This window comes from Conger conger, chromosome 18 (genome assembly GCF_963514075.1).
Source record: "Conger conger chromosome 18, fConCon1.1, whole genome shotgun sequence".
In the NCBI taxonomy this organism is placed as follows: domain Eukaryota; kingdom Metazoa; phylum Chordata; class Actinopteri; order Anguilliformes; family Congridae; genus Conger; species Conger conger.
The window spans coordinates 528,909-554,477 of record NC_083777.1 but is presented as its reverse complement, the minus strand read 5'-3'; the positions used below and the strand labels follow the sequence as shown (position 1 = coordinate 554,477).

General features: G+C 41.5%; 3 protein-coding genes across 3 annotated transcripts; 2 read left to right on the top strand and 1 right to left on the bottom strand.

Annotated features, from left to right (window-relative positions):
- Positions 1-1,751: 1,751 nt before the first annotated feature.
- On the top strand, positions 1,752-7,391 carry LOC133117877 (uncharacterized). Its single transcript, XM_061227361.1, has 5 exons — positions 1,752-1,844; positions 4,752-4,960; positions 5,262-5,431; positions 6,383-6,605; positions 6,765-7,391. The coding sequence occupies exons 1-5, from the start codon at positions 1,780-1,782 to the stop codon at positions 6,902-6,904; spliced, it is 807 nt and encodes a 268-aa protein (XP_061083345.1). The 5' UTR covers positions 1,752-1,779; the 3' UTR covers positions 6,905-7,391.
- Positions 7,039-16,111, bottom strand: dnaaf10 (dynein axonemal assembly factor 10). The gene is made up of 8 exons (XM_061227360.1): positions 15,766-16,111; positions 15,343-15,443; positions 15,092-15,222; positions 14,741-14,842; positions 13,350-13,465; positions 12,195-12,329; positions 8,471-8,568; positions 7,039-7,995 (listed from the first exon to the last, which is right to left on the bottom strand). The coding sequence occupies exons 1-8, from the start codon at positions 15,949-15,951 to the stop codon at positions 7,788-7,790; spliced, it is 1,077 nt and encodes a 358-aa protein (XP_061083344.1). The 5' UTR covers positions 15,952-16,111; the 3' UTR covers positions 7,039-7,787.
- Positions 16,112-16,543: 432 nt separating this feature from the next.
- pno1 (partner of NOB1 homolog) lies at positions 16,544-25,533 on the top strand. Its single transcript, XM_061227362.1, has 7 exons — positions 16,544-16,920; positions 17,728-17,877; positions 21,267-21,350; positions 21,647-21,707; positions 22,011-22,128; positions 25,157-25,227; positions 25,375-25,533. Exons 1-7 carry the CDS (start codon positions 16,720-16,722, stop codon positions 25,440-25,442), a joined length of 753 nt encoding a protein of 250 aa, XP_061083346.1. The 5' UTR covers positions 16,544-16,719; the 3' UTR covers positions 25,443-25,533.
- Positions 25,534-25,569: the final 36 nt, after the last annotated feature.

The following is a 25,569-nucleotide window of genomic DNA, read 5'->3' as shown; positions in this document are numbered from 1 at the left end:
GTAATCAATGTGTGTGTATAAAAAGTCAGTGAGTTTCTGGGCTCCTGACAGACCCCTGCATGTTTTATCCAGTGCTGTACTGACGTTGCTGGATTCCGAGCCATGGGGAAAGCAAAATAATTATCAAAGGATCTGCGGGAGAAGGTAGTTGAACTGTATAAAACAGGAAAAGGATATGAAAAGATATCCAAGGAATTGAGAATGCCAATCAGCAGTGTTCAAACTGTAATTAAGAAGTGGAAAATGAGGGATTCTGTTGAATCCAAGCCACGGTCAGGTAGACCAACACAATTTCAGCCACAACTGGCAGGAAAATTGTTTGGGATGCAAAGAAAAACCCACAAATAACTTCAGCTGACATACAGGACTCTGAAAAAAAGTGGTGCGACTGTTTCAAGATGCACAATAAGGAGGCACTTGAAGAAAAATGGGCTGCATGGTCGAGTCGCCAGAAGAAAGCCATTACTACGCCAATGCCACAAAGCAGCCCGCTTACAATATGCCAAACAGCACAGAGACAGCCTCAAAACTTCTGGAACAGTGATGAGACCAAAATTGAACTTTTTGGCCACAACCATAAACGCTACATTTGGAGAGGAGTCAACAAGGCCTATGATGAAAGGTACACCATTCCTACTGTGAAACACGGAGGTGGATCGCTGATGTTTTGGGGATGTGTGAGCTACAAAGGCACAGGGAACTTGGTCAAAATTGATGGCAAGATGAATGCAGCATGTTATCAGAAAATACTGGAGGAAAATTTGCACTCATCAGCCCGGAAGCTGCGCATGGGTCGTACTTGGACGTTCCAACATGACAATGATCCAAAACACAAGGCCAAGTCGACCTGTCATTGGCTACAGCAGAAAAAAGTGAAGGTTCTGGAGTGGCCATCTCAGTCTCCTGACCTCAATATCATTGATCCACTTTGGGGAGATCTCAAACATGCAGTTAATGCAAGACAGCCTAAGAATTTACAGGAACTGGAGGCTTTCTGGCAAGAAGAATGGGCAGCTTTACCATCTGAGAAAATAAAGTGCCTCATCCACAACTACCACAAAAGACTTGAAGCTGTCATTGATGTTAAAGGGGGCAATACACGGTATTAAGAACTAGGGTATGTAAACTTTTGATCAGGGTCATTTGGATAGTTTCTGTTGTCATTATGATTTAAAAACAGCAAACACAATTGTTTGATAATAAATGGCTTCCCCCAACCACTAACCATGAGTGAAAGAAAAGTTTTTGTATTATCACTCATATTCTCTGAGAAATGGCCAAAAAAAAATCCCAAAATGAGCACAACTGTATAACTATAATATATTTGTGGTACTGATAAAGCTGGCAATAATAAAACAGGGAAGCTACTTGATACACTCAAAATGCAAATGCTGTTTTTTTTTCCCACACTCAGTTCAGCAATGGTGGCACGACTGGCAGTTGAGAGAGAGGAAGACTGAAAGGGAGGCTGAGAAGGTGGGCTCCGTGGGGAGAGCAGGTGCTCCAGTGAGGGAGGTGGGCCCCGTGGGGAGAGGAGGTGCTCCAGTGAGGGAGGTGGGCCCCGTGGGGAGAGCAGGTGCTCCATTGAGGGAGGTGGGCCCCATGGGGAGAGCAGGTGCTCCAGTGAGGGAGGTGGGCCCCGTGGGGAGAGCAGGTGCTCCATTGAGGGAGGTGGGCCCCATGGGGAGAGCAGGTGCTCCAGTGAGGGAGGTGGGCCCCGTGGGGAGAGCAGGTGCCCGTGGCCGGATGGGCGCTGCCAGAGTGGGGGTTACAACTACGATGTCTGCCCCTGGCCGAGGGTGCAAGCATTCACCAGCAGCCAAACTCATCCCACAAGGAGCAAGGTATTACACACACACACCCCTGCACAAAAACACATGTACAGTGCAAGCATTTGGACAGTGGTGCAATTTCTGTTCTTTTGGCTCTGTACTCCAGCACATTGGACATGAAATGAAACAACGGATATGACTATCACCTTTAATTTGGTATTTACAGCTACAGTCCCCTGCAGAAGTATTGGAACAGGAATGTACACTGAATATATTTGGGGTTGATATAAAAAGATGAATGCGAGACAAAAGTTCAGAATTTCAGCTTTTATTTCCTGGTATTTACACTGTTGGGAGACAGACAAATTTGTGTATTGGACCACTTCACATATGATAATGACCGCTATCAGTTTCAAGGTTCCCCCTCCAGGACCCCCTGGACTCCAGGGGGGAGCGGGGCAAGGCCTCACAACCATTAAGTACTTGAATGGCCCAATCCGAGGTGCTTGGGATAGGCGCAATTCCTTACCACCAATCAGAGGTTACACTTGGATTTGTAGACATATTTGAATATATGCAAATGTAATCCTTTAAAACATCCCAAACACCATTGCTCTTTGGAACATTTTCCTGATTGTAATAAACTTTCCTTTTTTTCTAATGACGAACATCGGATCTACTTCTTCCTGTGACAATGGTCATCTTACTGGTTCCTGGTAAAACTTAGATTTACTAACAACACCTAGATGTGTTAAACTACTTAGAACATAGCACCTTTGGTGTCAGACCACCAAATTTTTAGGTGAGTAAAAGTATTGGAACAGAGAGTATTTAAGTAAATGAAAGTAAATAACACTTAATATTTGGTAGCATATCCCTTGCTTGCAATAACTGCATCAAGCCGCAACTCATTGACCATCACCGAACCATTGCATTCTTCTTTTGTGATGCTATTCCAGGCTTTTACTGCAGCCTCTTTCAGTTATTTGTTTTAGGGGGGTTTTCCCTTCAATCTCCTATTCAAGAAGAGAAATGCATGCTCAGTCTGGTGATTGACTTGGCCTAAAACCTTCCACCTTTTCTCCCTAATGAAGTCCTTTGTTATGTTGCCAGTGTGTTTTGGGTCATGATGAAGATCCTCCCAAAGTTGTAGACTTCTGAATTCATCCTGCTGCTACCATCATGAGTTACATCATCAATGAAAATTAGTGAGCCCACTCCAGAAGCAGCCATGACACTTCCAATACCCTGCTTCACAGATGAGCTTGTATGTTTTGGATCATGAGTAGATTCCTTCTTTCTCTACACTTTGGCCTTTGTATCACTTTGGTAGAGGTTAATCTTGGTCTCATCATCCATAAAGCTAATCTCTGTACTTCTTTTCAAATTGTAATCTCGCCTTTCGATTATTACTACTGATGAGTGGTTTGCCTCTTGGAGTAGTCTCTATATTGCTGCTCTCAAAGTCTTCTTCAAACAGTTGATTGAGATACCTTCACCCCTGCCCAGTGGAGATTGTTTCTGATGTCACTAACTGATGTTTTAGGGGTTTTCTTCACAGCTCTCACAATGTTTCTGTCATCAACTGCTGTTGTTTTCCTTGGTCAACCTGTTCAATGTCTGTTGCTCAGTATGCCAGCGGTTTCAGGACATTCCAATGTGTTATAGAAGGTATCCTCAAAGCTTGTGCAATGGCTCTGTTCAATTTCCCCCTATTTTCTAAGCTTCAAAATGGCTTGCTTTTCTCCCAAAGGCAGTTCTCTGGTCTTCATATTGGTTCATCTTTTCTAACACAAATGCAGTCTTCACAGGCAAAACCCAAGGCTAAAACCAAGAGTAGACATTCAGAACTATTTATTGTTAACCAGTCAATCTAACAGGACACATCTGGGCAACAAGAAACACCTGTCAGTCACATGTTCCAATACTTTTGCTCACCTAAAAATGTGGTAGTCTGATATCAAAGGTGATATGTTCTAAGTTGTTTAACAAACCTAAATAAAAATACCAGGAAATAGAAATGTTGACAAACGCCTATTATTGGTGTTTGTCAACATGAGGACCAGAGTTGAAGCCATTATGAGGCTAAGAAATGTGACAAAAACAGTCAGAGCCATAGGCCAAACAATATGCTTACCAAAACAAATTGTTTGGAACATCATTAAGAAGAAAGAGAGAACTGGTGATCAGGACAGGTTGGCCCAGGAAGACCTCGACAGCTGACGGACAAGGAATTCTCGCCATGGTGAAGCAAACGCTCTTCAGGGGGCAGTTGTGGATGTGTCAGTGACTACTAACCACAGAAGACTTCACAAACAACTGCAGAGGCTACACTGCAAGATGCAAACCACTAAGCTGCAAATGACCAGGTTGCAGCTTGGAAGTACCTTTACCTAGTTCTTGTTACATTCATTACATTTAGTCCCCTAAAATGATGGGCCTATGTATAAAAAATGATGTAATTCCTACATGGCTAATCCAATATTTAATTTAATTAAATATTTTAATTTCAAATCCAATATGCTGGAGTAAAGCACCAAAAGAACTGAAATTGTACCACTGTCCAAATACTTATGGACTGCACTGTATATAACAGTACTTTAAACATTATACATTTATGTAAAATAGCAAAACATATACTCATATAAATACCATGAAATAAAAGCTAGTTGTCTCATTCATCTTCTGATTTCACATCCAACTGCCTTACATAGCAACAATAGCTCATGTCACTGTCCTGTTTACATATACTTGGAGGGCACTGTACCTCCAACCCACTATCATAAAGAGAAAGCAGTATTTCAGGGATTCTAAAAACTCATCAAAAAGCCATCTTCAGTGGGAGCTTTGCACACAACTTCAGTAACTCTCCAGTTCCCCACTTCCATGTATTCTTTGAAGTTTGTACAACTGAATTTACAATTATGCCATTTAAAAGTTTGTATCCTGTACCAACATTTCAACATTGTTCTTCTGCAGTAGGGGCCGAGCAGGCCTCCCATGTGTCGTGAAGACTGAAGTGATGGCAAAGGCCCAAGTCAAACTCAACAGCACAACTTCCCTCACAAACAACAGCACAACTTCCCTCACAAAAAACAGCACAACTTCCCTCATGAAAACCAGCACAACTTCCCCCACGAAAACCAGCACACACTGCTGCCCAGCTCCAGAAAGTGCAGCTGCTGCAGGTTTGTAGCTGTGGTAGTAATTTGAATGGGAGACCTCAGTGGCTGAAGCCATTTTGTGAAGGACAAACTACTGCTCTACATCCTGATGTATTACATTGGCAACTCTCCAGGCAAAGAACACAGGAGCTACTAATAATTATTAGCAGACATTCAAGAAAAACATTGGAAGTTTAAATGATAGATTTAGAAGGATTTGTGTTTTCTTCACCGCAGTGTGTGTGTGCGATTTGAGTTTTCTTCACAACAGTATGTGTGTGTGTGTGATTTGGGGTCTCTTCACCACAGTCTGTGTGTTTGTTAGCTGTACCTGTGATGGAGCCAGTACTCAACAGCAGCTGTGGCCTCCCCACCTCTCTGAACTGCTGGTCCCACACCACACGCCTAGGCTTGGCTCGAGCCTACTCCCGCTCTCCCGACACCAGACAACAGGCCTGTGAACTCTACCAAGAGGTCATCGCCAAGGCACCAAAGGTCACCATTGTAGTCTTAAGGTTCTGTTCTATTGCAAAAATCAATCAGTCAAATTGACCTTTTTCAGTTTACTGCTGCAAATCATCCCTCAACTATTCAACTTTCAGGATAATACCACCAAATTAGTGTAATTATTTACCATTTCCATCTTTGGAGTTGATTTTCTCAAAACCTGATTTTGGAAGATATTACAGGACTTACAGACTGCTACAAAAAATGGTCGAATTTGCTATTTCCGCCACCTTCAATAAAGTATGCAAATGAGCTAATTTACATATTTTGTCAAAATGTATCCATGATAATTGAAGTATGTACCTCTGAAACGTAACCTTAAGGCCCATCTACTCCAAGAACAATAACTACAACGATAACTATAAATATGCTGTTTCAAAACTGGTTGTAACTCGAGTGGATGGCGGAGTCCACCCCACAACTATAGACATTACATTACATTACATTATTGGCATTTGGCAGACGCTCTTATCCAGAGCGACGTACAGTTGATTAGACCAAGCAGGAGACAATCCTCCCCTGGAGCAATGCAGGGTTAAGGGCCTTGCTCAAGGGCCCGACGGCTGTGCGGATCTTATTGTGGCTAGACCGGGATTGGAACCACTGACCTTGCGTGTCCCAGTCATTTACTTTAACCACTACGGGCCGCCCTACATGTAGACAACAGTAATGAATGATTCAGATTTTTTCCAGCTCCTTGAATGAGCAAGAACAGAAAGCCAATCAGAATCCATCTGAGATTTACAGGGTGTCATACAAAATGGCAGATGACATAGCTGAGACTATTTACAGAACGATTTCATTAAGCAGTGTGGATTGCTCATATCCTTATTGTTATGATTATAGTTATGGTTCTAGTTCTTGGTGTGGATGGGCCTCTAGGAACTTTTACATTCTACCCTCATCAGAAAATGACCATTCCACACCACCATAATGCAGGTTCATGACGCCTACATTGAGCTTGCTCAGCTCCTGGTGGTGTCCGATCCTCTGGCTGCTCTGGAGGTCTACTGCCGTTTCCCACTCGAGCCCGTCCACCAGCAGACCTTCAATGACGCCTTCATTGTGGGCGAGATCGTGCACATACTCATGAAGCAAGAGCTTTATGACCATCCACAACTGGGCCCTAATCTCATCGCTTATGGGAAGATCATGGGACTAGGTATGGTCATTGTTGCTTTAATACTTTGAGAGTTGCGCTGCACAAAGTATATTCAGATGTATGGTAGTTCCATACACAATGTGCTTCTACAATATGCTGTGGATAACAATTCAACTGGATATGAAAAACAAAGCATGTCTAAATAATTTTTTTCTGCAGGTTGTTTGGAAAAATACATTGAAGTGCTTGATGAAAAATGTAAAACAAACCTCCTCAAGACCGTGTACGCTGGTATCCATGACAAATCGATGGAAGACGAGGACCTCCAGGAGTTTTTCAAATTCAAATGTTGGATATAATTATGTTTTTGTTTATTGTAAATGCCAAGTTTGTGTGATGAGGCACCTATATGGTGCACCACTACTTTTCATAATGGTTTCTTCTGACACAGTGAATGGCATCCTGGATAGTACATAATTACACGAGAAGCATATATTTAGAAAGGTTATTTTTATCATGAATAAAACCCATGCACTTAGGAATAGACACATACATACAAGAGAAAAGATTATAGGGATACAGTTTTGCATTCCATTTGTTACAGATATATTTAAGTAGGATTACCTGCTGCATGTTACTGATGAAAACTAGTTGATTTTGTGTTTTTACCTAGAGCAGCTCTTGCCCAAATGGACGCATGAGGTTCCGAACGGCTCGTTTGCTCTGATCATGTTTTCCTTGAAGCATTTATTGGACTTTACTTTAAAAAATACTTTAAAAAATAATATTTAATCTGACAATCTTTTTTGTTTATTAAACAAAGCACTGGATGTCCAAATAAGTCTTGAGTATCTTGTCTTATATTTAGACTTAAAATCTTAGTTCTATTAATTTTTTACTAAAGAAGACAACAAAAACTGCCAATGAGGTAAGAAAGGCAATTGTGAGAAAATTTCACTTGTCAAGCAAACAGTAACTTAAAACAAGCTAATATTTTATACTTTGGAGAAAAAAAAAAAGAAAGTTAAGTCATAAGATTGAAAACGCTTGTTAAGACAGCCATTTTTTACAGTGTGTGCTGCATTGTTCACACACACACACACACACACACACACACACACACACACACACACACACACACACACATACACATACACACATACACATACACATATACACACATACACACACATACACACACATACACACACATACACCTTCTCAGTGTGATTGTGGCCCCACTCACAGCCGGCTGAGTTTGGTCACGATGAGCACGCGCACGGTCTGGTCGAAGGCAGAGCACACACACAGGCCTTGCTTGTCCGGGCTCCAGTCCAGACTGCCGATTGGCTGGGAGGACAGGGTCACGTTCTGCAGGAGGGTGACGGCCCCAGCCACACCCATCTCCAGCTCATCACTGTCCTTCTTGCTCCTCTGAGCTGGGTACTCACTGGGAGCAAACAGACAAAGCACTATTAATCAACACTACAACTTCTATTCTACATCTGAATGGAAACACCTGAAATTAGAAAAAAACTAAATATCATGAAGAGTTTTCATGCTTGGCTGAGATTTGGTGTATTGATAAAGAGAAGATACGAAATGGAAAGAGTTTTCTAATAGATGATGTGACAAAGATGTAAGTCACATGCTTCCGCTTCCGAAAGCCCAGAAATGGGCAGTTCCCTCCCCCAGATCTCTGGCTGGTCCCAGGTTTTCATTACGGAATAATGTTGCACCCTCTTCAGAACATTCGCAAAATAGTAGTTGACTGAAACACATAGATTCGCATTTTCTTTTGCTGACTTTTTAAGAAATTCTCTTAGCCAACATTCGTGAAACATTTGGATGGAAACCCCTTGAATGGTAGCAGCACTGCCTAAGCTGATGGCTGAGCTTTGATGCAGAAAATTAACAGTACTTACTATTTCCACAACTGCAGATTTCCTGCTCCGCCAGCGGTCATGAAGATATCCCTGTTCTGTGGCAAATGCCTCACCTGCCAAACTGTAGACTTGTGGGCCTAGAAAGGACAAAGCAAACTGTAGACAACTCCGAACTTGTAACAGTTCAGTAGTGTACCGTGTGTGTGCGCTGTACATGCCCACGGTACTTCCCACCCCGAAGTGAAGCCTGGAAGGCAACGGCTTGTAGAACTAGAAAATTAATTGTGACTGGTTTAACAAACTAGTAACATAGATAGACACATTTAATAAAAAATATATTAAAGAAAAGCTATCTGCAAAGTAATAGGTACACATAAACTGTGGTTGGCAGAACTGAACCTGCTGCCTTCCTGGCTTCACTGAGGGAAATAAAGTGCTATGGGCCCTGTACATACTGTACATTACCCTGCGGTTTCAAACGATTACCGGTTACATTTCAATCTGAGGTGAAAGTTCCTGTTTTGAACTAAACAATCTGAAATGACTGATAATTTAGGAGGGACAGTCTACCCTACGAAAAGTTTGTTTCGTCAGACAAATAATATGCAGTCAGAACAGCATACCATGTTCTGAAAAACGAAGGGCACATATTTGTAAGAGCAGATTGCGTCATTCCATGGACTGCAGAAATACGCTAATGCCCTTTATAACTGAGAGGATAGGTGACAGCTCTGTACAGTACACTGACAGCAACAATTAATCTTCTGCCAACCATTGTGAGAATAATGACTGTTTTGCAGCTCCGCCCCCCTAAACCAAACCGAGGACGTCGAGCTCCACATGAAACGCGTTCACATTGCAATGTGATTTCAGTCTCTCCTTCCCCAAACAGGCAGACTAGTGCAACTTCACATGGTCTTCGCTTTGAGGAGCTAGAGGCCATGGCAAAGTATGTCCACCCATTTGACCCAAAGGACTCCGAATTTAATATTCAGAGTTACTTGAGAGAAGTTGACTACTGTCTCTCGGATCCAATCGAGAAAAGGTAAGCCTTGTATGGAAAACCTCCAGATCCATACATTTAAGGAAAAACTTCCAAAGGTTCGTTCCAGCTATGCTAAAGTTTGTGAAGCATTGGTAGCTGAGTACCTACCACAGTTTGATCAGGCAACAACCATGATCAAATCTGTGGAGGTTAAACATAGCCGCACAGAATGACCAAAACATTGCTACCAACATCTTAAGCATGCGTTTTTCCAGGGCAGAAACGGACCAGGCTTTGATGAAGATCAAGCTTTCAAATCCCTTTTTGTGCACAACCTGCACCCCTGCGTCCAAACTCATGTTTAATTGTTTTCAAGGGGCCAACACTCAGCCCTTGAATTAAGAAATGAAGCCCAAATGGTCTGGGACACTTTAAGGATTGTGCCCAGGAACGAGGGATTGGAAACAGCTAAGCACGTTGTTCCAACCAAACCCGCTGGCACTTTCCAGGTCTAATAGCTTAAAACAACAGCATGCAAGTAAGTTCCCAGTTAAGAGCCACCGTGGTCTCTTGGAATTGGAGAGAAGACCCGGTAGGCCCAAGCCTGAGAGTCACCAACATGACTCTGATAGGGAAGATACCTTGTCTGAAGAGAGCCTCTTCAGTTCTTCTGAGGACAACTAAAGCCTCTAACCTTTGTTCAGTAATGTGGATACCTTGAGTAACTACTCCAAAGAACTATCTGGTCTTGTTCAACCTCCGTCAAAAGACGTTCAGTAAGACCGATTGATAGCTGTGGTCTCCTCACAGGCAGACTCCCAGCTGAAGCTTTGACCTCTTTCTTTTGCGCACCTTTCCTACCAAAGGGAGGTGGCAAAATAAACGTAGTTTACAGCAGTCACTTAGATTTGCATGTAGCAGCAGCAAACGTAGATCATAAGTAGATACTGTAAAGTTCAATAATTGCTTCTTTCTACACCTACTGAACCATGGTAAAGTATTGCATGTAGGAACTCCAGTGTAATCTTTACAAGTATATTGCCACTCCCGTGTGCCTTACTCCACCTCTTCCCCAAGTAAGACAAGACCATTTGTGAGCTTACCTCATCATTTAGAAATGAGACCACCTCTCCATTTCCTTCCTGATGACACAGCCATAAGGTTAAGCTTGGATACAGGAAGCTGTCCTAATTTGAAAATGTCCCCTCACATATTTCAGATGACAACCCTCGTCAGCAACCTGACTGAAGGGACTAGAATTGGTCAGTTTGAACAGGACTACTAATGGCTACAGCCTCGGCATCCTAGACCCCTACATCATCTGAACATTTTTGTGGCTGGGTCATTCCTGTTGGTGCTCCACCTTCTGGACACCATCCATCCATCCATCCATTATCTTAACCCGCTTATCCTGAACAGGGTCGCAGGGGGGCTGGAGCCTATCCCAGCATACATTGGGAGAAAGGCAGGAATACAGCCTGGACAGATCGCCAGTCCATCGCAGGGCACACACACCATTCACTCACACACTCATACCTACGGGCAATTTAGACTCTCCAATCAGCCTAACGTGCATGTCTTTGGACTGTGGGAGGAAACCGGAGTACCCGGAGGAAACCCACGCAAACACGGGGAGAACATGCAAACTCCGCACAGAGAGGCCCCGGCCGACGGGGATTCGAACCCAGGACCTCCTTGCTGTGAGGCGGCAGTGCTACCCACTGCACCATCCGTGCTGCCGGACACCATCCAATAACTAACAAAACACCTGAACTAACAAAACGACTAACCCTTTCACCAAGGTTTCTGATGTTTTCACTGTTTGACCTTAGTGTTGTTTGTATCATGCGTTTTAGACGCTCATGCGTTTTTTTTAGTTAATTGTTGATAAATGCCTGGATGTTTGTCAGTCAATTGTGAACTGTGTCACCGACCAAATGTACTTGACCCGTGAACTGACTTTTGTGCTCTCAAGGAACACTGGCTTCAGCCACATCCTGAGACCACAGGGGGGATGTAGGGACCACATTTCCCACAATCCCACACGACAATTCCGCGGTGTCCATCCCGCATGACGTATAGCTCGGTTCAGCCAATCCCGGGAGCAATAAGCTTTCCCCGTATAAGAGCATGGCATGTTCTCGGGATCTCCCCCTTCTCTTCTCCTCTTCTTCTCACTCACTTTTCTGATGCTCTTTTCTTCACCTCATCTGCTCCGATACTCGGACACACCTAACATACCTTAGCCAACTAACCTCCCGTTAGTCCAACCCTATATCTGTGACACACCTAACATACTTTAGCCAACTAACCTCCCGTTAGTCCAACCCTATATCTGTGACACACCTAACATACTTTAGCCAACTAACCTCCCGTTAGTCCAACCCTATATCTGTGACACACCTAACATACTTTAGCTAACTAACCTCCCGTTAGTCCAACCCTATATCTGTTCTGTGTTTGTACATCTGTTTAATAAATATATTTTATTAAACCTGGTGTCTGTTTTGGCGTCACCCAATGTCATCTCTGCTCTCTCTGCACCCACCCAATGTCATCTTTACTCTCTGTACCTACACAATGTCATCTCTACTCTCTCTGCACCTACCCAGTCACCTTTACTCTCTGCACTACCCAATGTCATCTTTACTCTCTGCACCTACCCAATGTCATCTCTACTCTCTCTGTATTTCTCCAGCCCTGGGGAGGAGAGCTGTTCAGATGGTGAAAAATAACCTCAGATAATTTCCATAAGCCAGGGCCTATTCACTCACTCACCTTTTCAGAAACTGAAGCGAAACCTTTGGTGGGGTGCTGGGTCCTCAGGTCAAAGACGTGAAATTTCCCCTCAAGTGATGTTGCCACCAATTTGTTCATGTTGATGTCTTTTCTGTCAAACTCAACACAGCATACCTGCGAGTTTAAAGGGTAATTATACTCAAGGTCACATGTTTTAGCTGTAAACGTATTTGTATGCTTGCTCTATGGTGAAACATTTTAACCAATGACATTATTTCAATCATTTTCATAATTTCTGAAATATCATTTTGGCAGAACATTTTTTTGTAGAAAAGCATCTTCTACTGGCCTATAAAGTTTTTACTTTCTGCTGGCCATTCTGGCCCTGCCCCAATCATGATGTAACCTCCTTTGAGATACCTCTACATCACACAGATGACAATCAAGATATCAAGTAGGAAAACAAATTTGACCATGAACTTTTTATCTCTGAAGTGGGAAAGCCAACCATTCCAGCACCTGACAAAACATGATCAGTCATACTATGACACACTGACAACCTGTGTCTGTGTTCACTTCTGCCCAATACCTTGTCTACTTGTGTTTGTTACTTGAGATAGAAATAAAAATAAAAGCAACACTGAATATATGAGTTGTTTGATGCAGGTTTTGACACAGGCTTACAGAATTGTGCTTCCTTCCAGGCAGGCTAGCAGAGTGAAATCCACTGCTGTTAGCAGCAGTTGCTAGTATCACCACTAACAACGTTGACAGAAATACAAACACAGGTAACACCAGTTAAAAAGCAAGCTAAATGGCTTGTGGGGAAAGGGACTACTGAAGCAGATGTTTTATGAATCATATTAGACCTTAGCTCATTGCTAGCACACCATCTGCAACGACCAGAATCATTGTGGGGGTGTTGACGGGCACGGTTGACAATGGAGGCGTAGATGTTTTTTGTATGTAAATAAAGGGCCACATCAAGGCCTAAAATTCTGCATCAATGCCTTTAAAATAACAATTATGAGTCATACAATGTTCACAATGTAATTCACCAAAGAAAATAAACTTTACAATTCAGAATTTCACATCACAAGCCAGACTAATGGATGATAATAGCTGCTGCTGAAATATCCCTTAGGATACAAAAAAATGTGAGACTTTATAATAAAACATTTTAAAACACAGTACCCCATTCTGGATGTTCTTTTCCCATCGTAGAGACATGTTTCTGAGGTCGAAGAGCTTGATGTCCCCATTGTCATATCCAGCACAGACACATCGATCCTGGTCATTGAAAGCATGGCCTAGATGAGGCATATTTTGGAGTTAACCCAAACTGCACATCATAGCACACGTATAGACGCACACAGATTTAACCCAAACTGCACATTATAGCATTATATACAGTGCAGTCTGCTAGAATTTGGACAGTGATATTTTTTTGGCTCTGTACTTTGGCACACTGGTTTTCAGATAAAACTGTGAATACAGGTTCAAGTGCAGACTGTCAAGATTTAATTTGAGGGTATTTACATCCATATTGGATGATCAATGTATGAATTATAACCATTTTATACATACTTTCCCCATTTTAGCAGACCAAAAGCAATTGGACAATTGCCATTTCTTCCAACTGTGTGTTGTTGCATCATTAGTTCATGCACAAGAAAGCTGACAAAAGGTCAGGAGTTTACTCATGATGTTGCATTCATATTTTGAGTCTGTTGCTGCTGTCACTGACCATGACCACCAAAAATCATAATATCAGAGCTAAATTGATACATTGTTAGTCGACACAAACGCACTGATACATGTCATGTAATAACATGCCAAATTACAGTCGGTATGTTTGCCGGCATATCGAATTAACACCAAGTATCATACCAGTGACGACTAAGGGCGTTCCAGAGACCAATGCCTCCTTTGGCATGAGAGAGTGTGAAAGGATAAGGGAAAACCACCTCAAACCACAATATAAAATCTACATTCAAACAGTACAATTTGAGAAAGACAAACTAAATTCAGAGAGCTACAAATTGAGGCATCCCGGAGGAAAGTGCATTCCAGTCCATACCTACGGAAACGACATTATGCATCATAAGAAAAACATGTTTATTTAATTGGGAGTCCCAGTAGCCTCATGTATGGTATTGAAAAATTGTCACATGAAGCCTAGCTGCTAAAAGACATACAAAAATGCACAACTCCAGTCCCGGAGGACCAGTCTATGTGCTAATTTTTGTTCCAACCAGTTACCTTAGTATTAGTTTTCTGACAGCTCTATGAACTAGGTTGCTTCACTCCTGCACAGTAAAATCTTTGGGATATACTTGAAGACTACAGCTGTTGCTTATACAAATATCAGATCAAGATGGAATAATTTTTTAATAATTAAGAGCAGACGTTCTGAAAAATGTCACCCTTCATTGTGCACCCCTGTACTAAACCTTCCAGAATGGGGGATCGTCCGTACCTCTGAAAGGTTTGTACATTTAAGTGAAAAGCAAGAAAAAAACCCACCATACAGCATGAAACAAATTGTACGGGAACTTGTTCAAAAACACAGCGCTTTCACTTACCAAATGCCACTGTCCAGCAGTCTCTCTTAGTTTCCCCCTCTACTGGTTCCATATTTGCAACAGGTGTGTCTTTCTGCCTGGAATCCCACACCTTTACCGTCCCTAAACAAAGGTACGTTATAAGCTCATGATGTTATTTAAAATGACATTTTCCCACTCACTATATGGCACAAAGTATATCTATTACAATTTTAGATTTTTAATATTTTATTTATATTTATTTTCACTTGCTATGAAGATGCATTTTTCAGGTCCTGTCCACTCGCCTATGAAATTGCCCTCCTGCAGTTTTTAACGCTTTTGTACCACTGAGTGGAAATACTTACGATTCATCAGATAACCTGCACTTACCATCCCTGCTTCCAGTGACGATTTCAGGGGCGCCATCACCGATCCCCAAACCTCCTACACCATCAATACTGTTCACAATCTCCTTGTGTGCCTTTACCGAGTAAACAGGAACATCTGGAACCTCAAGATTCCTGTGGACATAAATTATTATTTGCAATTTCTCAATCTGAAAACAACAGAAGACGTGCGGTAGGAAGCTACCTTATAACTATATGAAAATAGAAAGAGAGGCCAGAATATTTTAACATTACCAAACACTGAGGTTCCCGTCAAAGTCTCCAGTAGCTATGTGCCTTTGTTGCAGAGAAGTGGCACCAAATGTCCCACATTTTATAGGCCTCGCCTTTTCAATCTGTAGGGAAGTCGATCTCACGATGTGAACACAATTCAGTAACGAATGTTAGGTAACTGTTAGATACCCAATGGGGAGCTAGCTTGTCTGGCTTGGGTAATCTTGCAAAGTAACAATTGACGCTACAAATGGGAACAAAGGTATAGCTACGAACTGAGCAAACGAGGAAATAAACTATTTGCAAGTTTGTATGTTGCCATAGTAACCAACGCAATTAACGTTAGCCAGCCACCGTTCTCAAAACGTCCAGCAAATACACTAGTTGGGCAACTTGGTTACATACATATAAATGTCGGTTCCGAATTATGAATGTGCATCATACCTCCTTTACAAGCTGAACTTCTCCATGTTGAACTTCGTAAATCTGCATCACTCCGGTTCCTCTGGCGAAGTTTCCCAAACATACAAACTTTGCACTGCAAGGGATCCATTTGCTGTCAAATACGGTGTAATTCAAACTTTTCTGAATGTGTGATATGATTTGTGGTTTTTCAAATGGCGTTGTCATTATCGTGTGAAATCAAGAAAATAAGAATATCGCAAGCCAACCAAAGGGCGCAAACTAAAGTTAACGAAAAACTGAAACGCAAAATACACAAAACCAGTGTCTAGCAGCACTTGCAGACAGCGGAATCAGTTTGTCGAATGTCACGTGCTTACTGAGGAACATTTCTAGGACCCTGTGCTCTATTCAGAGTCCCGAATTATGTGCCTGAATATCGTGTTCTTTTACATTCTTAAATTATTCATTTGTAGAGAGCAGTGAACCTTATTTTGTGAGAACTCATTTTAATTGGGTCTACGTCTAGTTTTGTTCAATTAAGTAACACGTATGTGTTATATGTGTTATTTGCAGTTGATTTTAACTGTATTAACTTATTTTGCATAAGACGAAAAATGGCCTGACAGGTCAAAATGTAGGTTCTGTATATTAACTCGATACGTAGAACTGAAAATTGTGCTTCTACGATAATGAAAAGGAAAATTCACAGCCGGAACTCCTTAATACCTGCGCTATGACAAACACCAAAACAATAAACTTCCGAAACTTCCGGTTTCTTGTTTTAAACTTATTAAACCAGTTATTAAACTTATTTCATAACTGGTGTAGAAAGAGCACTTTGTCTTTCAGTATCCTGCTCTGATGACAGGCATGGCTGTGGTCGACTAAATCCGGTCCTTTTTCAGTATGTCGGAAAGCTAGCGACATGTGTCTGAAGCATACTTGTTAAAGGAGTTTTGTTTTCCCAGTTTAAGAGTTCGAGGCAGTTTAAAAATGGACTCTGAAAACACGTCGGGAACCAGAGCCGAAGGAAGCGCTGCCATGGACTGTGAAACCGACGCATCTGCAGAATTTAAGAAAGTCAAAACAAAAAAGAGTAGTAAGCGTAAACTGAGAGACGCGGACATGGAATCTGAGGATACTGTGGCTTGCAAGAGACCAGATTTTCCGCCCATTTCAGGCGAGAAATTAAAGGTAGATTGGTCGCTTTATTAAACTCACTTGCTTACAATCACCGATCTTTTTCGAATATATTGGACTAGTTGGGCTGTTCTCTGTAATGTTAATTGGAGCTTGGCAATAAATTATAGGCCAGGGGGGTATACCAAGAAGCAAGATAGTTGGATACGTTTACCGAGTTAATGCCTTTTCACACCAAATCAAAAAATAAATGTTAACATGTACATGGCTTACACACCTACTGCGAAACGTCGTACTGCGATTAATCGTCTTCTTTTTGTACCAAGTTTGATTTTTGATTTTTTTGCGATGAAATCATATTGTCCAATGAAAATCCTCTTTGCACACGTGTTCTTGAGAAAAATGGCTACAGATAAGCTCAAAACAACGAATTAAAAGACAGCATTTGGCAAGGAATCGCAGAGCATGGAGATGAGTACTGAGAACTGAATATCGTATGTAAATGATGATCGTAAATACTGCTTGTCATTTGATGTAAATTAGCTAATAAGTTGGTCTCATTTTGTATAATTGAGGAGGTGAGAAGGCTGTTGAGGATAAGAATGAAGACGATGACGAACAGCTCAGTTGCAACCACCTCGGGTTCGGCCAGTGGTAGTACTAGGCCTATGTCAAAGAAGAGTATATATCAGTCGCGTGGTCTATTGCCGTCTTAGGATGAACTGTAAGTCATTTCATTTTTTGGTGAGCATACTTGACATGAGTGGCATTCTTCTGGCTGATGCAGTAGACTGTTTAGAATTGACCATATGTTGTTTTGGTATTGTTTTTTTAAATTGGGAATTTGTTTTAATTTTCCAGGGAGGATCAGATGAAATGCGAAAAGTTCCAGTACCTGCTCATCGGTACACGCCATTGAAGGAAAACTGGCTGAAGATTTTCACCCCAATTGTTGAACATTTACAGCTGCAGGTCAGGTTCAACCTGAAAACTAGGAATGTTGAAATCAAAGTAAGTATCGTTTTTTAAATTCCATAAATTGAGATACAGGCCTGTCGTCCCAACACAGAGAAGATGAATATTTTATTGGACACATTAGAGCAGTGATCCACAGTCGCTGGTGCACTTGGAGTAAAGAGATCAAGGCTGTTTCTATACCTAGTACATTTGCTAAAGTGCACACTCAGTAAATTGTATATTTGTATATTTCATATCACATTGCAACAATTGAAATGCATCAATTTGTAAATAGTGATTGCTGTTTGGCTCTTGGTCAGAAATTTGGTGCGGATTCCAGTTTTCAGTCGTATATTCACCTAGCATTACAGGAGAAATCTGGCATTGTGCCAAACAGCCACTCATAATGGTAGAACACCAACAATATGGATGTCTGTCCAGATAAGAAGCCAATCTTTAATGTTCCCTTCTTTCAGAATGGAGATATGTTTGTCTGGTATGTCCTGTTTATTGGTTATGATATGTGCTAATAGCCAAAAAGTGATGGGCACCATTGTAATTCAGCACTAAGCAATGCAGTTGAATTACGTTTTAACGTCTCAGTGTTTGTTCGGTTCCATCAAGTCCCCTCTCGCTTCTGATGAAATATTGTAGCCTAGATGTATCCGTACTGAATAGATTTTCTCCAGCTGCTCCCTTATGTAATCTCCAGCCCATAATTCAGAAGGCTCTTGATCTCCTCTTCACTCTGAGTGCACCCAGCAGTGGTGCTCCGGCTTGTCATAAAATGGAGTTTTGTTTTCCTTCCATTTATAGCATTCACCCACACTTCCTGTTTATAGCATTCACCCGCACTTCCTGTTTATAGCATTCACCCGCACTTCCTGTTTATAGCATTCACCCGCACTTCCTGTAACCGGTGTTCCAGCAGCTAACTCTAACCCAGCGACACCTCTTTTTGTGAACCACAGTTCACTTGTTTGGTGCACACCCATGTAAAAAAGCAATAAAATGGCTAGACTATGCATTTGATCGACTATGCATTTTGAGGACCACTGCATAAGGCTAGAGCTAGAGAGCTGCACGGTCACTGGGTTTAGTTTTCACCTTAATATCAGCCACCTCTTCAGACCAGAGAAACCAGGTGAATGGAGCTCCCTGTGCAATCTGTTTGGCCAATTAAGAGCTGAGACCCTGCGGTTCTCCAGTACCAGATGTTAGGAGACCGCAGCAGACCCTGTGGCTCTCCAGTACCCGGGTTAGGGACCCCAGCAGACCCTGTGGCTCTCCAGTACCAGGAATGTGGACCACTGGAATAAGGACTGAAAAACAGGTTATATATTTCCTAGACCACATACAGTCAGGTCCAGAATTATTGGCACCCTTGATGAAAATAAAATAAGCAACACAGATAATGAGCTATATTTAATGTCCAAACATATGAGAGAACTAGGCTATAACTATAGAGTCTCTTCCCACCTTCAAGCGCAAACTGAAGACGCACCTCTTCAAGCAGCACCTCTACCCGTCCCTCCCTACCTCCCTGTGAACCTTAATTGTTGTCTTTGTGATTTACTTTGTGTATCGGTATTTTTAGTTGGCTAGGTAAGCACTGTTTGGATAGTTAAGTTTGGTCACTTTTGCTTTGTTTGTTTGTTTATTTGTTTGTTTAAAAAAAAAAAAGAATAATAATTTAGGCCCTGGTCCTTATCTTTGTTGTACAGGTAGCAGTGAAATTGTACTTTCCTCTAGGGTCTTTCAGCGCACTTATCCCTGGTTATGGGTATGCACTTTGTTGTACGTTGCTCTGGATAAGACGATTATTAACCCTTAACGATTATTTTAAATAAAACCAAACAAAGATAAATATGCAGTAAAATCCTACTTATTTAAATTAATCTCAGTCTTAAGGAACTGTATTGTGGCCTTCCATCACTTCCTGTTTCCCTAGGGTATAAAAATGACGTAACGCACATGTAAAATCCCTTTGTCATCCATCACCATGGGGAAAGTCAAAGAACTGTCAAATCAAAAGAGACACATGGTTGTTGACCTACAAAAGTCAGGTAATGGGTACAAAAAAATACATAAACGGTTAAACATACCACTAACCACTGTTAGGGCAAGAATCAAAAAGTTTCAAACATCTGTAACAGTTGCAAACTTGCCAGGAAGAGGACGCAAGTGCATGTTGCCCCCACGCACAGTGAGGAAGATGGTGAGGAGGCAAAGAAGAACCCAAGGACCACAGTTCAAGAACTGCAAACTTTAGTTGTGTCTCGGGGTCACAAAGTCTCAAAAATCAACCATAAGACGCCACCTCCATACCAATAGGCTCTTTGGAAGGGTTGCACGAAGAAAGCCCTTACTGAGAGCAACCAACAAATTGAAGCATCTGGAGTTTGCGAAACGTCATTGGAACTATGACTGGAAAATGGTAAATGGTTGGCATTTATATTGCGCCTTTATCCAAAGCGCTGTACAATTGATGCTTCTCATTCACCCATTCATACATACACTCACGGCGATTGGCTGCCATGCAAGGCGCTGACCAGCTCGTCAGGAGCATTTGGGGGTTAGGTGTCTTGCTCAGGAACACTTCGACACAGCCCAGGCGGGGGATCGAACCAGCAATCCTGCCGGACGACTGCTCTTACTGCCTGAGCCATGTCGCCCATGGAACAGGGTGCTATGGTCAGATGAGACCAAAATGGAACTTTTTGGCCATGACAGCATGTTTGGCGTCAAAAAAGGGATGCATACAAGGAAAAGCACCTCATACCAACCGTCAAATATGGTGGTGGATCATTGATGCTTTGGGGCTGTTTTGCTGCCAGTGGTCCAGGGGCTCTTGTTAAGATCAGTGGCATAATGAATTCCATGAAGTATCAGGACATTTTAGCCAAAAAGCTGGTTGTCTCTGCCAGGAAGCTGAGACTTGGCCATAGGTGGACCTTCCAACAAGACAATGACCCCAAACATACTTCAAAATCAACACAGAAATGGCTCCGTGAAAACAAAATCAATGTCCATCTCCGTCTCCAGACTTAAACCCGATCAAAAACATGTGTCTGAATTGAAGAGGGCAGTCCATAAGCGCAAACCTAAGGAGGCTGCACCAAGTACTAAAAACAGGGGTGCCAGTAATTGTGAAACCTTTTTTTTTTTTTTTTTTGTAAGAAATGTGTCATTAGAAAAATAATTTTGTTCGATTCTATTGAATCATTAATAAAGTTAAATTTGCCACATGTTGGAAAATTACAATATATCTGAGTAATGGTATTATTTGTTTTCTACAGTCTTTTTTGCTAATTTTCATCAAGGGTGCCAATAATTCTGGACCTGACTCTAGTTATAAATAAGCTCATGGCCCTTGTTATTTGCTATTTATTATTTACAGGGTGGAATTGGCTTGTTATGTATGAAAACCACTGTAATTTCAGACGTGTAAAGAAACGCAGGACATTGGTGCGCTGACGAAAGCCGCAGATTTTGTGAAAGCGTTTGTGTTAGGATTTCAAGTGGAGGTGAGTATGAAAGTACCTTTGACTCTCAACTGTTAAAGGCATACTATGCAAGTTCTTTCCTTGCTTGGCTCCTGTCTTTTACACATGATGAATGTCTATTCCTCCATTCTCAACCCTGTGTCCTCCCCCAAGGTGATGAAGAATTAGGCAGACACAGGTTGCCAGTGTGTCATAGTAATTGACTGAGAATGTTTTATTGTACTTTTTAGGTGAAAATCCTGCATAGTATGCCTTTGTCTAATTACCCTGGTACTATATATTTTTAAATGATGTAATTCAATTCCCTCTTTCCGTAGGATGCACTTGCACTTATCAGACTAGATGAGCTTTTTCTGGAAACCTTTGATGTTACAGATGGTGAGTGGAATTGCTGTTGTAAACTGGTTTAATGTTGATTTGTTGAATTGAAAGTGTATTTATTTTAAATGGCTAATATGAAGTTGCAAAGCATGATTTGATTATTTCATGGTAATCTGAGGTCAATTTTGAACATACTTAATCCAGCATTGGCTATTGAGTTACAGGTTAACTATTTAACTGCAGAATATTCATAACTTTGTTGTGTTTATGAATTTGGATATGCAGAATGTTCATAAGTATGTCTTTAGAAGGCGTTTATGAATTTGGATGTGCAGAATATTGATGTGTATTATCTGAAAGTGAAACCGCTGAAGGGAGACCACCTGTCCAGGGCTATCGGAAGAATAGCGGGTAAAGGAGGGAAAACCAAGTTCACCATCGAGAATGTGACGCGGACACGCATTGTGCTCGCCGATTCGTGAGTACTTATTTTTGGTTATTGGGAAAAAAGTTTGGTTATAATGGGTATTTAAGAGAACCTGAAAATGATAGGATTGCACATTTTGGCATATTAAGGAAATTAAGAAATATTAAGGGATCTCATTTATAAAACTGCATACATTTTCACAAAAGTGCTGTCTCTCCTGATTCATAACACTGTGTATGTTGAACTGCCTGCCATTTTCACTTCATAAAGCACAATCAACTTGGAATTTTGCGTACATGCACAAGCCTAACTCCCACAATGCACCATAAATTACCAAGGGAAGGCACCAGGGGCGATTCTGGTATTTTATGTCAAGGGAGGCTGAGCCCTGAGTTGTAGTTACATGGACAAATACGGGTAGGGGGGTCTAACCCTAACCCATGCTCCCCCAGAGATTATTATCCTTTTTTCTGTTGGCATTTCAGGCAATAATTTTTGAGAAAATAGGGCCTTTTATAAAACTGAATCACTAGACTTGGAGTCACAGTCGCGGTTGGGCTTGGAGAAGGGATGTCGCTCTCCGGATCGTTAGATCCATTCGTGCTGCCGGGGATGTGGTCGAATGTGTGCGGTGTATACTTGATAACATGGGTAATTGGTATAGATGGGGTATAATTGGCAACCAAATTTTGAGAAAAAGGGATAAAAAATAAATTAAATATAAAAACCGGGGATGGAAATGTAAAAATAATTTTCTACAATCAACTGCTATGCAACACACATTGTGTGGAAAATGAGTTGTGTAATTGCTCATGAAAAGAAACAAATGTTAAACTTTACCTCTCTGGGCAAAAGCTCTTCCTCGACGGCCTGAGTTGAAAACCAGGCCAACAGATCAAAAGTACTGGAACAGCAAGGTCAATTCCTTCGTTTTTGCTATACACTTAAGACAATTGAATTTGAGGTCAAAAGATGTAGATGAGTTAACAGATCAGAATTTCAGCTTTTATTTCCTGGCATTCTTACCTAGATTTGTTCAGCAACATGGAATATATCGTCTTTTGTATCAGACCACCCAATTTTTAGGTGAGCAAAAGTATTGTTTTGAATGTCTACTTGGTTTTTAGCCTTGGGTTTTGCCTGTGAAGACTGCATTTTTTTCACAAAAAGATAAAACATGAAGACCAGAGAGCTGTCTTGGAGAAAAGCAAGCCAATTTGGAACTTAGAAAAGAGGGGAAATCAGCCATTGCACATGCATTGGGGATAGCTTGTGCAACAACTTGGAATGTCCTAAAAAGAAAGAATACCGCTGGGATACTGAGCACCGAACAGGTCGACCAAGGAAAACAACTGCAGTTCGTGACAGAAACGCTGTGAGAGCTGTGAAGAAAAACCCCAAACCATCAGTCAGTAACATCACAAACAATCTCCACTGGGCAGGAGCGAAGGTATCTCAGTCAGCCGTTTGAAGAAGACTTTGAAAGCAGCAATATAGAGGCTATACCCCAAGATGCAAACCACTCATCAGTTGTGAGAATCAGAAGGTGAGATTACAATTTGCAAAGAAGTACAGAGATGAGCCACTGAGGTTTTATGGACTGGTGAGATTAACCTCTACCCAAGTGGTGGAAAGGAAGTGTGGAGGAAGAAGGGGTCTGCTCATGATCCAAAACATACAAGTTAATCTATGAAGCATGGTGGAGGAAGTGTCATGGCTTGGGCTTGCATGGCTGCTTATGGAGTGGGCTCTAATCTTTATTGATGATGTGACTCATGATGGTAACAGCAGGATGAATGTCTGTCTGCCAACTTATGGAGAAATGTGTCCAAACTAATTGGGAGGAACTTCATTGACCCAAAACACACTGTCAACACAACAAAGGACTACATTTGGGAGAAAAAATGGAAGGTTTTAGATTGACCAAGAATCACCAGACCTTAACCCAACTGAACATGTGTTTCACTTCCTGAAGAGGAGATTGAAGGTGTGTTTTTCCCGAAACAAACAACTGAAAGAGGCTGCAGTAAAAGCCTTAAATACTCTCGGTTCCAATACTTTTTCTCACCTAAAATTGGATGGTCTAATACCAAAGGTGCTATGTTCTAAGTAGTTTAACACATCTGGTGTAAATACCAGGAAATAAAAGCTGAAATTCTGAACACTTGTCTCGTGTTCATCTTTTCATCTCAACCCCAAATGTATTCAGTGTATTGCAGAAATAAAGAAATTGGCCTTGCTGTTCCAAAACCGGAGGGGACTAAATGAGCTTGTCATTCCAATGAATTGTCGGAGAGAATGGAGAAAACGTCACGCAATGCGTGAAATGAGACTCCTGTTATGCAGAGGCCAGATGGTTTACATTACTTGGCAAAAATAATGGTGGCTGAGCAATAAAAGTATATTTGAGGAGTAGCAGCATATCACACACACATGCACACACTCACACACATACACACACTCATACTCACACACTGTGACATATCAAACTATTCCAGAAATGTAAAAATGGCTGGACATAAAAATTGATGAAAAAACTATTGCGCATTCAGCAAAGTAAAAGTGCCCACCGTAGATTTCATGAATTTTGACTAACATAGCTAGGAATTAATAACTGATGCAACGGAGTGCTGGCAGTTATAAGCCTGCAATGAAACATTATTCCAATTATGATCTGATATTTTGCATCTTAAAGCAGGAAGTTTGTGGCAGTACTGTGGGACAACATCCCTTATTGCTGATGACATAAAACTCTGAAAGTATCACGCTTAAATATGGACTTTCAGATTAACCCCACAAAGACAAACTACTTAGGCCTTGATGTTCCTCTGACAAAGGGTAATGACACTTATCTTGATTTGAAGTAAAAAGGAATTGAGTGAAAAGGCTCTGTACAACATGCATCTGCTTTTCACTACTTTACCATCAGTCAGATACCCAGTCTCCACGGTGCATGGACCCATGGTGACCGTGTGTGACCCATAGTATGTGTCAATGTTTTTATTGATCTTATGAAGGTTGCCCCTGGTCTTTAAGGTAATAACTTAACATCGATTTTATTTTTTGTCCCCAATTCCAGAAAAGTACACATATTGGGATCTTTCCAGAACCTTAAAATGGCAAGGACTGCTATATGTAACCTCATCTTAGGTGAGCATTGGTGTCTGTACTGTCATTGTGTTGCTTCCATGTTCCTAATGCTCATGTAGAGTTTATGCCAGAGATTAAAGCTACTGGTAGTCTGAATACTATAGAAGTGCATAAGGTACCGTGTTGAGTCCTGTTTCTGCCCTACAGGAAGTCCACCGTCGAAGGTATATGGAAACATTCGAGCAGTGGCCACCCGGGCAGCAGAGAGGTTCTAACCACTTCAGACACCTGATACACGTGACTGGCTGAGACGTGCACAAGTGACACAAAAAAGAAAAAAAATAAAGAAAAAAAATTTAAAAAGGATTTGATTACCTTGTGGCTCCTTAGCATCTTAGATGT

Excerpts from the sequence above, each read along its gene's own strand:
- pno1 (XM_061227362.1), top strand. The coding sequence starts at position 16,720 with ATGGACTCTGAAAACACGTCGGGAACCAGAGCCGAAGGAAGCGCTGCC. Across the intron at positions 22,129-25,156 it reads CGCATTGTGCTCGCCGATTC|AAAAGTACACATATTGGGAT; the intron begins GTGAGTACTTAT and ends CCCCAATTCCAG. Across the intron at positions 25,228-25,374 it reads TATATGTAACCTCATCTTAG|GAAGTCCACCGTCGAAGGTA; the intron begins GTGAGCATTGGT and ends TCTGCCCTACAG.
- dnaaf10 (XM_061227360.1), bottom strand. The coding sequence starts at position 15,951 with ATGACAACGCCATTTGAAAAACCACAAATCATATCACACATTCAGAAA. Across the intron at positions 14,843-15,091 it reads CGTCACTGGAAGCAGGGATG|GGACGGTAAAGGTGTGGGAT; the intron begins GTAAGTGCAGGT and ends ACCTTTGTTTAG. Across the intron at positions 7,996-8,470 it reads AATCTGCAGTTGTGGAAATA|TGAGTACCCAGCTCAGAGGA; the intron begins GTAAGTACTGTT and ends GTTTGCTCCCAG.
- LOC133117877 (XM_061227361.1), top strand. The coding sequence starts at position 1,780 with ATGTCTGCCCCTGGCCGAGGGTGCAAGCATTCACCAGCAGCCAAACTC. Across the intron at positions 1,845-4,751 it reads CTCATCCCACAAGGAGCAAG|TAGGGGCCGAGCAGGCCTCC; the intron begins GTATTACACACA and ends GTTCTTCTGCAG. Across the intron at positions 6,606-6,764 it reads TGGGAAGATCATGGGACTAG|GTTGTTTGGAAAAATACATT; the intron begins GTATGGTCATTG and ends TTTTTTCTGCAG.